Consider the following 12838-nt stretch of genomic DNA (forward strand, 5'->3'; position numbering starts at 1 on the left):
ACACCAGTGTCTTTTCCTTTCAAGGGTAGCTTGTGTAAGATTCGATCCCCAAAAGCTAAAATGTGACTTGCACAGCGGTGTGCAGTGTAACTGGGAGTCTGCAGCCCAGTGGGCAGTCAGGCGGCCCCTCAGCCCTGAGCCGCTGGGGAGGGCGGTTCAGCGGTGCTACTCCTCGAAGGAGCTCTGAGTGGCTTAAGTGGTCTGGGACCCATGTCCCCTGCCCTGCCATCAGACACAGTGAAAGCGCTCCTGCTTCTGGAGTGTCCAATCTCAGTGCCCAGGTGCAGGGCCGCAGCACCCGTGGGCAGCGGACCAGCTTGGGCCGTGGCGCACACCCAGCTCTGGGTGCCCTACGTGGAGACGGAAAACCATCCACCTACTCCAGGAGGAAACACACTCCTGTCGGGGTGGTGGAGGCCGGGGACAGGACTCCACTCCTAGCTGAGCCTTGCTGTCACGTGACGTGGAGCAGTTTGGCAAGAGTGGGGCGGCACACACGGCAGTGATGGGTGCCATGCAGAGCTGCGAGCAGCCGGGCCGCAAGCAGGCGGTGCCGAGGTGGCCACTTACCAGGGACCCCCGCTTGTACTGACTATACCAGGTGGAAGGCTGCTCTTTGGGCCAGCGGGCCATTTTACTCTGTAAGATACGAGATGGGCGGGTTTAAAGCGACAACCGCAAAGAAGCCAGAGGCCACCTTACCAGTTTCCCACGCTTGAATTCACTGAACCAGGAGCCCGGGTTTTCTTTGGGCCAAGAAGTGATTCTGGCCTAAACGTGCAGCGGGGAGGTGGGGAGGGAGAGAAACAGAACGAGAGGGTTACTTCTCCGGCCTCCAGAGCAGCGCCCCACGCTCTCCCAGTCCCCAGCGCCTGCGTCCACACTCGAGGGGCTGCAGGGAGGACCCGCTGAGGGCCCTGGCCCTCGGGGAGACTGGAGGCTGCATGAGGAGCCCGGCCCAGCCCTCAGGGAGTCTGGAGGCCACGTGAGGATGAGCCCGGCCCAGCCCTCCGGCCCCTGCTGCTGCCCAGGAAGGGTGCACTCTGCCTCTCTGGTTTTGCATGGTAGGCCTTAGCCCAGTGCCTGGCACTCAGCCACTGCTGGAAACGCTCATTGAGGGAATGAATGAATGAATGAATCAATGACAGACCTTCAAAGCCTGGGGTGAAGGGAATGGTAATAAAAGTCAGCATCTACTGCAGGCGAGGGGTTGGCATTGTCATCGTGTCCTCACGGGCTTGCCTGGCTGCTGCGGCACCAGACTGTGTGCCTGTGGTGTGTGTGTGGTGTAGTGTGTGTGCGTGTGGTGTGTGTGTGCATGCTGTGTGCAGTGTGGGTGTGCAGTGTGTGTGTGTGCCTGTGATGTGTGTGTGCATGCTGTGTGCGGTGTGGGTGTGTGGTGTGTGTGGTGTAGTGTGTGCCTGTGGTATGTGTGTGCACGCTGTGTGTGGTGTGGGTGTGCAGTGTGTGTGTGGCGTAGTGTGTGCCTGTGGTGTATGTGTGCATGCTGTGTGTGGCGTGGGTGTGCGGTGTGTGTGTGGTGTAGTGTGTGTGCCTGTGGTGTGTGTGTGCACGCTGTGTGCGGTGTGGGTGTGGGCTGTGTCCGTGTGGTGTAGTGTGTGTGTCTGTGGTGTGCGTGTGCACGTTGTGTGAGGTGTGGGTGTGGGGTGTCTGTGTGGTGTAGTGTGTGAAGGGTGTGTGATATGTGGTGTGTATTTGTGTCAGTGGTGTGTGTGGGGTAGTGTAGTATGTCTCTGAGCGCACGGTGTGTGTGTGTGTTGGGTGTGTGTGTTGCGAATCTGTGTGTTGTGTGGTGTGTGCTGTGTGTGGCGGGGTCTTCCTGGAGACTGAGACACGTGCAGGTAGGTCCTGCTCCTCTCTGCGGGCCCGGGCCGGCTTGCATTGCCACAGGGCAGCACCCGTGCCCCCTTCCTGGGAGGGCTCCCGCGTAGGGTCCGCCTTCCACAGAGGCTGCGGCTGCGGACACACAGGCTGGGCCCGGCAGGAGCGAGCGGGGAGGGGGCCCTGGCAGCCCGAGGGCCCACTTGCTGCAGGCGTGGAGTGGAAGAACCCCCAGGGCCAGCCTGTCTCCAGCCTGGACTGACCAGGGCCCACGTCGTGAGCCATGAGCACACAGGAGACCCATCGCTGGCTCATTCCCCAGCCTTCTTCTTGAGCTGGCCCTGTACCAAGAAGGCCAGGAGAGGGGATGCTCTGGAGGAAAGGGTGTCCCGCCGCCTCTCACGCACCCAGAGCTCTCCCACCCTCTGGTTTCTGCATCTGCCGCTGTCAATGCCAAGCCCAGGCGGCGTGAAGGCAGCTACTCCCGGGAGGAGCCCTGGGATGTGGGCAAGCGTGGGCTCCCCCAGCCTCTGCGGTGAGCCTCCTCCGGGCCGAGGGGCCACCTGAGAGAGGACCTGTATTTGCCCTCAGCCAAGTAGCTGTGGCCTGAGCCCGTGGACGCCTGCCTGGTCGACACCAGGGGAGCCAGGGGCACTCAGCAGCCCCCCCGCCCCACTGTGCTGTGAGCATCAGCCGCAGCTTCCCAGGAAACCTCTGCGTTCGGAGGAGGCTGTCCCATGCTTTCCACGGCGGCGAGGACACCGTTTGCAGAGGCAGGCCGTGAACGAGGCATGAGAAACACCTTTTCCAAGGGAGCTGCATTCGGGGCCTCTGGCCGGACTGAGGGAAGCGAGCCAAGATGGAAGGCCCCGTGTCTCGATTCTCTCTGAACACAGTGTTTATTGCTAGGAAGGCAGGTTCTTAAGGAGTTAAAACTCCAGGTGGGGGAGGGGACGCCTACACACAGAGCCCTGCAGACCCAGCCACGGAGCCCTGCTGCAGACGGCGGCACCTGACTCGAGAGGGTTAGGGAGCAGGGGCTGGGGGTCCCGGGGAGAACTTAGCTGCTCTTCCTCTGGCAGGACACTGTTTCCGGGGGTGCTGAGGCTGTTACGAAGCGGTGGCTGCAGGGACGCACAGGTCTGGACCTGGACAGCAAACCGCTGCAGCCCCAGAAGCGGCGGCCTTTGCCTGGGGTCACACAACTGCAAGCTCTCTGAGGGCGGCACCGCCACGGAGGAGCGGCCGTCGAGGCTGATGCCGGGGCATGTGAGCTGCAGGCCCGGCCACCCGCCAGCAGTGACAGGGAGCCCAGTCCTCGCCTGGCCTGGGCCAGCGCTGGACCTGCCTCGTGTGCACACACGCCTGTCCACACACACCCGCCCACCATGTACACACCCACAGCAGCCACATTTGCCCCCACACATCTATACACACCCACACACCAGCCACACACACCCATACACCCAAACATTCACACATCTACACACCAGCCACATGCACCCACATCCCCACACCATCCACACACCACCACACACTCCCACACACCCACACCATCCACACACAGCCACACACCAGCCATGTGCACCCACCCACCAACCACACATCCACAGCAGCCACATTCGCCCCCACACGTCTATACACACCCACACACCAGCCACACTCCCATACACCCACACATCCACACATCCACACACCAGCCACACACTCCCACACACCCACACATCATCCATACACAGCCACACACCAGCCACATGCACCCACCCACCATCTACATACCCACACACCAGCCACATGCACCCACACACACATCTATACACACCCACACACCAGCCACACACCATCCACACATGTCCAAATACAATCCTACACTGTCATACACCATCCATACACACACCCACATTCTACCCACACACCCACCCACAGGTGCACACACACCATCCACATGCACCAACATGCCATCTACATGCAACAGCATGCCATTCACACACATACCCACAGACCGTCCACACACACCCCATCTACACATACACACAGCATCCATGCATGCACACAACATCCACACACCCACCCACACGCACCCACAGACCATCCACACACCCACCCACATGCACCCACAGACCGTCCACACACCCATCCACATGCACTCACATTCTACCCACACACCCACCCACACGCACCCACAGACCATCCATACACCCACCCACATGCACTCACAGACCGTCCACACACCCACCCACATGCACCCACAGACCGTCCACACACCCACCCACATGTACCCACAGACCGTCCACACACCCACCCACACACACTCACAGACCATCCACACACCCACCCACACGCACCCACAGACCATCCACACACCCACCCACACGCATCCACATTCTACCCACACACCCACCTACACACACCCACAGACCGTCCACACACACACCCACATGCACCCACAGACCGTCCACACACCCACCCACATGCACCCACAGACCGTCCACACACCCACCCACATGCACCCACATTCCACCCACACACCCACACGCACCCACAGACCATCCACCCACAGACCCACACCCACCCACAGATCGTCCACACACCCACCCACACGGACCCACAGACCATCCACACACACACCAAGTACGACACTCACCCTTCACACATTACACACCTACATACCACATGCACCCCTCCACACGCACACAAACTCCTGCCACAGAGCCGAGGCCTCTGAAAGGCCACAGAAGTGAGTATTTAAGTGACATGCCATGAAATCTTCTCAATAAATTAGAGCCTGGCTCCCCATCCTGAATTCTTTGCTAAACAGACTTTAAAACAAAGCACTCAGGAGGAGAATTAGGGCAAAGGACAGCTTCTGGAAGATGTCTTGAGGTCACGTTATCATACCTGCCCCCCAATTCCTTCAAAGGGTTTTAACGGGAGCTTCAGGTCAGTGGGACCCCCGAGTCACTGCAGAAAAGCTTTTATCCACTGGTGAGTGAAGTCCCAGCCCTGGGCGGCAGGTGGAAATCCCTCCAACCTTCCCCGACCCAGGCTGCACAAACCTATTTTATTGCTAAAAAATGTCTTAAAACAGTTTAAGATCTACCTCTAGAAGAACAGTTTCACTTGTGAAACCAATTCATTTCTGGCTTTTGGTCTTAAAGCTGCCTAGACAAGAAACGCTTGAAGCCCTCAGCATGGCCCTGTGACAAATGCCCCACTGGGGCCATCGAGGGACGCGGCTACTCACCCCTTCGGACTTCTTGTCGGGGAAGACACACGTCGAGCCCCCGGCCGTGAAGTTGCAGTAAACCTTGAAGGAATCCCTGGAGCATCCTTGGTTAGGATCGACCCAGTATTCACCTGGATTTCAGAGACGGGGAGGGAGGCAGGCAGATTCATGATTGCTCCCTGGATGGTTCCAGAAGCCGCGACGACATTTCAGCCAAGCAGTTAAAACGCGTGCCCCAGGAATGCTGCCAACACGGGCCTTTCTGGGGTTTGCTTTATTGCATTTTGTTTTCCATGCTGGGCCCATAAAGAGATGTGGACAAACTCGTTCACCAAGAACACAGCTGGGGCATGAAGCAACTGGGTAGTGTTCTGGCAGCCAGGAGGGCTGGGGTCCAGCCCACTCTCTGGGTGGACAGAAATGCAGAGAGGGTTCTAGAAGGAACTCTGGAAATTCACGCATGTGGGATCAGAGGCTACTGGAACTATGAACGTCCCTCGCATCTTGTAGGGGGAACATTCGGACTTCCCAGAGAGACAAGCTCATGTGATTCTATCCTTCGATTGGTGCCTGGGACAACAATGAGGAGGAGGATGCGTTTTCATGGTATTGCAGAGTTTGAAGACTGTTTGCCCGAGTGCAGCACCTGATGCCGGTCCAGACACTGACTCTCACTTCCAGCTGGCACTGACCTTCACTTCCGCTGGCACTGACCCTTACTTCTGGCTGGCACTGACCCTTACTTCCACTGGCACTGACCCTTCCAGCTGGCACTGATCCTCACTTCCGCTGGCACTGACCCTTCCAGCTGGCACTGACCCTCACTTCTGCTGGCACTGACCCTTACTTCTGGCTGGCACTGATGCTTACTTCCACTGGCACTGACCCTTCCAGCTGGCACTGACCCTCACTTCTACTGGCACTGACCCTCGCTTCCGCTGGCACTGACCCTTCCAGCTGGCACTGACCCTCACTTCCGCTGGCACTGACCCTTACTTCTGGTTGGCACTGATCCTCACTTCCGCTGGCACTAACCCTTCCAGCTGGCACTGACCCTCACTTCCGCTGGCACTGACCCTTCCAGCTGGCACTGATCCTCACTTCCGCTGGCATTGACCCTTCCAGCTGGCACTGACCCTCACTTCCGCTGGCACTGACCCTTCCAGCTGGCACTGACCCTCACTTCTGGCACTGACCCTTCCAGCTGGCACTGACCCTCACTTCTGCTGGCACTGTGCCAGCCAAAGGCCTCTCATGCACTGCCTCATGCAGCTCTGTTCCCTTCCAGGCAGATGTTTTTATTACCATTTGAGAGGTCAGGAACACGAGGTTCAAGCAGGTCACCGGCCAGAAAATGGCTAAGACCAGATGAGAACCTGGTGGGTCTGAGCTCCAAGCCTTGGCCTCTGCACTCGGCCTCACCCCGAGATGCCTCCATAAACTCCAGGCGGGGAGGCTCTTGTGCACCCCTGCCCCACAGATGGGGAGGCTGCTGCTGCCCATCCTGTCCTTTCCACTGTGCCTGGCTGGGCTGTTCTTGCCACACTCCATGTGTCCTGCAGGTCCATGCCCGCTTTGTGGGGCCAGCCCTGCCCCTGCTTTGGTGGGGCCCTCACCATCTGGGAAGTCAGGGTGGCAGAGCTGCAGGTCCTTGCAGGTACGAGCAGGGTTCTGCTGCGTGCCCAGGGGCCGTTTCATCTGCTCGATCTCCAGCTTCAGGGAGTTGAGCGAGCCGAAGATCTCTTCCATGCCGTCCGCGTAGTCCACGTAGTTCTCGCCGTTCCCATCGTCCAGCAGCTGGCTGGCGTCAATGTTCCTCCGCGTCCTGGACGCCTGGATCGGCAGGGGCTGGATGACCTCGCCCGGGGGGCCCTGGGGCAGGACAGGAGCAGTGGCAGGTGATGGAGGAGGGGATGGGTCCCAGGACAGGAACAGAGCAGGGACAGCAGGGGCTGCATCTGCAGGGGCTCCCCGGGGCCTGGAGGCCTGGGCTATGTGGACATCTGTCCACCTTGGCACTGTTTCCTTCCTTCCTTTAGTTTCTGGAACATCCCACGCCCATCCCACTGCCAGCTTCTTTCCAGCACTGAGCACCTCTCGCCTCTAAGCCACGCTTCTGTTCCCTCTTCCCTTTCTGGAGCTGAAACGTAACAGCATGCAGCCTGGGGCTTGCACCTGCCGTCCTGCCCTCAGCCACGTGAAAGGCTAAGGCTTAGGAAAGGGACAGGTCTCCCCTCTCCTGCCTCTGCAGCTCTAGCTGGGGCTGAACGCAGGGGGGCCACGAGTCCCTCCTGAGGCAAGGAGCCATTCACTCCCTGGAGGCCCCAGCTAAGATGACAACAGGAGCTGAGAGACTCCACAACCAAAGGGGGGTGTCCAAGAGTGCGCTTGTGTGCCCTGGTTCAAACTGGCCTCACCCTGTACCTCGAGGGCCTTATTTAGTGCTCCCCATCCCAACACACACACACCTATGCATGCACACAACACATTATAAATGCACACACATGCATGCACACACATATTATAAATGCACACACACGCATGCACACAACACATTATAAATGCACACACATGCATGCACACACATATTATAAATGCACACACACGCATGCACACACATATAAATGCACACATGCATGCACACACATATGCATACACACATAAATGCACACACATTATAAATGCACACACATAAATGCACACACACGCATACACACATAATAATGCACACATGCATGCACACACATAAATGCACACATGTATGCACACACACATTATAAATGCACACGCATGCATGCACACACACATTATAAATGCACACATGCACACATATCCCAGGCATGCATGTACACACACATACACACACGTACACACAGATACACATGCCATGCGTGCACATACACAATAAAAACACACATGCACACACACTATACATGCACACACATGTGCCCCCCACATACCCATGCATACCCATACACATGCACATGCACGCAGACCATGTACACACATATTATGTGTGCATGCACACATACACATGTGCCCATACAGTCACACACACACACACACATTCACATGCTATGCACACACGTTTGCACGCACACAGCACACACACGTGTATCCTCTCTCTCCTGGTCAGCTGTTCTTCCAGGGCCAGTTGGCCTGTGTGTGAGCTGCCTGGGAACACCTGTGTGACTGTTTCTCCTGCTGTGCCCCAACGAAGAGGCCCGGGCTGCCAGACGGGCTTTAGGAGTCTCAGGAGGGGTCACACACACAGTTCTTTCTTGATTCCCTCAGAGCTAGCCAGAGACCCCACCCCCTTCCTGGACTTCAGGGGCTACTTACCGGGGGGCCTGGGGGGCCTGGGTGGCCTGCCTCACCCTTTGGGCCAGTTGGACCCTGGGGAAATGGAAAGGAATCAATCGTTGGTCACAAAGCATGAGGGGACTCTTAATCCACCTTCAGCTCTAGAGTGGTCCCTGGAGACCTGTGTGGGGGAAGTGGCCCTCACAGCCACAGGAGAGAATGGCAGAGACCCCTGTACCCTCCTGGATCCCCGAGATGAGAACAGCGCAGGATGCAGCCCTCCTTGCGCAGGGGCTGAGCAGCCTGCACGCCTCGGTCTGGCATGCTGGAGTCACTTTAGAAAGACAGGAGGGTGGTGAGAGGCAGGACCTGAGCTGGGACGGGTATCCGGGTGGTTTGTTCCTGTGCCAGGGGGCCCGTCACCCTCCCCCACCTCCCAGGCATGTGGGCTGGCTGGGGCAGCGTGTCACTTACCGAGGAGCCCTTAGCACCTTTTGGACCAGGTGGACCCTGCAGAGAGAGGAGGGCAGAGCCTCAGGGAGCCAGGCGTCAGCTCCAGCCCTACTGCGCTCCGTGTCCTGCCCAGCCCGGTCTTGCCCTCTCCCACCCATGTCCCGCTCGGGAGTCTACAACTGTACTTGCCCAGCTAGAGTGGGAGGAGGGTCAGGGCCTGGCTGGCACTCACCCCTCAGGGAGACACAGGGTGGTCCTGCCTGCACCCGGCCAGCCAATCCCCTGCCCTGGCTAGAAAGCCATAGCTCAGGCAGCCGTGGGGGTGGGGCAACAGTGGAAAAGAGCGTGTCCTGGCTCAGAAGGGGCTAACAAAATGCACTCCCAGCCCTCTCTGACAGCACACAGCGGGAGCAGGCCCCCGTGGGCCAGGTGCACCTGCCGCAGCGGCTGCAGGGACGTCCTGGGAAGGATGTCCCAGCCACGTGAGACCCACGCGGTGGTGCCACAGGAGGGGCGCTAACTCCACTTGTCTGGGCCAGGCTGGCCCTGCTTCTAGAAATTGGGAGGGCTGGAGAGCCAACTACTACTGCCTCACCCTCCCCAGACACCCACGGACAAGTGGCCTTGTTCCCTTCAGTGGCCACGGACCATTTCCGCCCCGTCTTCCCCGCCCGAAGCCAGGGCTGAGCAATCCTTTCTTCTGTGCCCTGGAACCCCAACGTTGAGTTAACGGGCAAATCTACCCTGGAGGCCCCAGTTCCGGCTTCTTGTGTGACTTTTCTACAATTCTCCAGCCCCACACTGAGGCCACCAGGCTCACCCCGACTCCCTGCCCTCCAGGAAACGACCACGCCCCTCCCAGATACACACCGGCAGGCCAGGGGGCCCAGGAGGTCCAATTGGGCCGGAAGGGCCAGTGATACCCTGAAAGGGAGCGGAACATACAGGTTATCACCTTCAAACAAGGCAGAGCCACGGGGCTGCCGCCGCACATCCTGCCATACCCCTCAGCTCCCCATCCCTTCCCCAGGGTGCCCCTTCTCAGCAGCCTCCTGTGGCTGCTCTCTGATCCCGGGCTGTGCATGTCAGGGGACCCATCAACCCAGGCTGGCCTGAGCAACCCCCACAAGGCTGCCGGCCCCCGGCACTGCTCCCTTGGCCAGGCTGCCGGGAACTCTCTCTTGTCCCCCAGGCCACAGAGGACTTCAGGGAACGCTGGCCGAGAAGAACGGTCAATGGCATGGAGGACAATGGCCAAAAGGCAGGGCCTGCACTGAGCTTCATCCTTCAGCAATGTCCCGCAACCTTTCCAGGACCCACAGTGGGGGCGCCACCTCACTCCCGGCCTCCAGGGGCTGTCTGCTCTTGGCCCGTCCCCCACATTCTATGAGACATGTGTGCTGGTAGGCACAGCGTGCTCTGCGTGTGTGTGTCTATCACACCTGGCTCGGGATGGAAAGATTCCCACGTGGGAATGAGGACCCATGGCCCTCACGGGGGAAGGACAAAGACTTCGAGGGTCACCTTGTCCCCTCTCCTGCCTCCATGGCACACGTCACCCTCTCCAGGCCACTTCCAAGTCGCTCAGTGGGAGAGTGAAGCTCTCTGCATGGGGTCTACTTGGCTATGACTTGCAGAGGCTGCAAACTCTCATAAGCTACAGCGGCTTCCAGGGGTGTCTGGGGGCAGCTGGGGGAGGTGGAAGCAGGGGCCGGAACCGCCCCTCTGCCCGTAGCCCTGGCAAACATGGCTGGTTGTCACCAGTGACCTCCTGGGCAAGCGGCAGATGACGGACAGGCTCTCCCACCAGCTGGGAACCCGGCAGAATGACCCGACTTCCAAGTCCCTCCAGTTCTGAGGGCCGCCAAGGTCATGTGGAGGAAGCTCCGCCTGCCAGTCTGGGCATGGGGCTGGGAGGCGGCTCTGCCCAGCTCCCTGTGCACCTGGGCGAGCCCAGCCCTTCCACGTCCCCATCTGCCCAAGGAGGATGACCGGACTCAACCGACACGCGGACGTCCCGCCGGCTCTCATGGACCTTGGGTCCCTGGGTGCCTGCCCCAGGGATCTAAAATGCCTCTCGACAGCCCACACACAAGAAGTGCCATCTCACGCACCTGTTCTCCCTTAGGACCGGAGGAGCCCTGGGGGCCGGGGAGACCGCGGTCGCCCTTCTCACCCTGTTCACCCGGAGGGCCGATGAGCCCGATCAGGCCTGGGTGACCCTGTGGGAAAATGAAGACACGAAGGGCATTTGTGGAGCCACACCTCACCCATGCCACGGCGGGCCAGTCGGCACAGGACGAGACAGCAGGTCCCAGGCGGCCCGTCGCCGGCCAGAGTCCTGTCCACAAACAGACAGGGAGCCACAGACACAGACAGACCAAGTGATAAACGGGGTTTCCGGAGTGGTCATGGCTGGCTCTTTCTCTTTACACACACTCTCCATTTCTGTCTGGCAGACCCCCATGGCTGCTCCTCTACGGCACTAACACAGAGTTTGTGGGCTGACACAGAGAGAAAGGTGCAGAGTATGGGAGATCCCGCAGTCATCTGCCGCTTTTTAAAAAAGAAGGATCCAGGACAGGTGCCGTCTCTGTCTGTCTTCTAGGAACCCATGGAAAGCCCCAGAGGGACGCCCCTGCTCTCATTCGCCTCGGGGCTGGGGGTGCGGCGGGTGGTGGTGGACGACAGAGTGAAATGAGAGGCCCTCGCTGGCTATTGCTTCATACGCAACCATCTGGCTCCTGAGCACCTTTTATGCTTGTAAATAAATCAGTGCAGTAGAAAACAGTCCCAGCAGCTAGGAAAAATAAAAGGCTTTGCTCCTGCTGCAGAGATGCCCCCACCCCTCCTGCGGGCAGGATCTGAGGCTGCCCAGCACAGGGAAAGCAGCAGCAGCTGGAGCCTGGACGCCCATCAGCCGGGGCCTCTGCCTTGCTGGAAGGTTCTCCATCAACACCGCAGGGGCCTCCGGGATCCCTCGAACTGCTCAGGACCCCCCAAAGGCAGGGTCCAAGCCTCACACACAGCATGTCTATTTCCCTTGGTTTCATCACCTCTCGGGGGACCCACAACCAGCCTGCAGTAGGTGCTGGACACATTCGGGTGGCCGATCAAGGGCTTGTTGAGCTTGAAACCCAGGGTCACAACTGTGAAGGCCCCAAGTCACAACTGCCAGGGCGCGGAGGTAGGTGCCTCTTACCTTTTCACCTTTGGGACCGGAATCTCCTTTGAGACCGGGAAGTCCTGGGGGACCCTGTGGGAGGAGGCAGAGGGATCAGAGTCCTCATCCCAGGGGTGTCGCGGCAAACTCACCACCCCGCCCCCACCATGGGGCATGTCACTCACCAGGGGGCCGGGGGGACCATCTGGGCCTGGGGATCCTGGGAGACCTTGTTCACCCTGAAACACAGAGACGCTCCCCGTGAGTCCCTGAGCCCCTTGTCCCTCCACTCAGCACTCTCCGCCCCTCCTAGCCTACTCACCACAGGGCCAGGGATCCCTCGAAGGCCATCAGGACCAGGCTTCCCAGGGGCCCCCTGGGGGCCAATGGGGCCAGTCTTCCCAGGAGGGCCTTCCAAGCCGGCTTCTCCCTGCAGGGAGGCAGAGGGCAGAATGGGGTTCAGGGCTCTAGGTTCCAGGCACCCCAGCCCGGGACCATTGCTCGGAAAACCTGGGCACCTCTGGGAGAACCCTGGATGACCCCAGACATCCAGGGCTGCCCCGGTTCTTCACATTCCTTGTGGAAGCTGCCCTGGCCAAGTCTCCATCCCGATCATTTCCCCAGCCAGCAGGGATCCCCAGCCTCCACTGACCACGCCAACCACAGCCCAGTCGTCACAGGGCCACTGCCGAGGCAGAGGTGAAGCCCCTCAAGCTTCCCCATCTCACTTAACGACAGGCGTCTCCAGGAGGGAGGCGAGCAGCACCAGACCGGACCGCCATCACCTCGCTGAGAGAAGAGCCTCCCACGTGCTCCCGGGCCAGGCCCCAAGCTAACTGCACGGGCGATGG

The 12838-nt window shown here is 59.5% G+C and overlaps 1 protein-coding gene across 3 annotated transcripts in view; it reads right to left on the minus strand.

Moving 5' to 3' along the window:
* COL5A1 (collagen type V alpha 1 chain) overlaps positions 1-12838 on the minus strand; it is a 192544-nt gene that overhangs the window by 13334 nt on the left and 166372 nt on the right. For 2 of the 3 annotated variants that reach the window (XM_074394534.1, XM_039461528.2), the window contains 10 exons: positions 12310-12417; positions 12173-12226; positions 12027-12080; positions 10939-11046; positions 9695-9748; positions 8846-8881; positions 8411-8464; positions 6685-6940; positions 5087-5199; positions 703-771 (listed from right to left, as the gene is read on the minus strand). In XM_074394534.1, coding sequence (XP_074250635.1) covers positions 703-771; positions 5087-5199; positions 6685-6940; positions 8411-8464; positions 8846-8881; positions 9695-9748; positions 10939-11046; positions 12027-12080; positions 12173-12226; positions 12310-12417 — 906 coding nt within the window. Of the gene's footprint in view, positions 1-570; positions 640-702; positions 772-5086; positions 5200-6684; positions 6941-8410; positions 8465-8845; positions 8882-9694; positions 9749-10938; positions 11047-12026; positions 12081-12172; positions 12227-12309; positions 12418-12838 lie in introns of all 3 variants that reach the window. The other variant, XM_010352242.3, reaches the window with a different exon arrangement.

Source organism: Saimiri boliviensis, chromosome 2 (assembly GCF_048565385.1).
Source record: "Saimiri boliviensis isolate mSaiBol1 chromosome 2, mSaiBol1.pri, whole genome shotgun sequence".
NCBI classification, from domain to species: Eukaryota; Metazoa; Chordata; class Mammalia; order Primates; family Cebidae; genus Saimiri; species Saimiri boliviensis.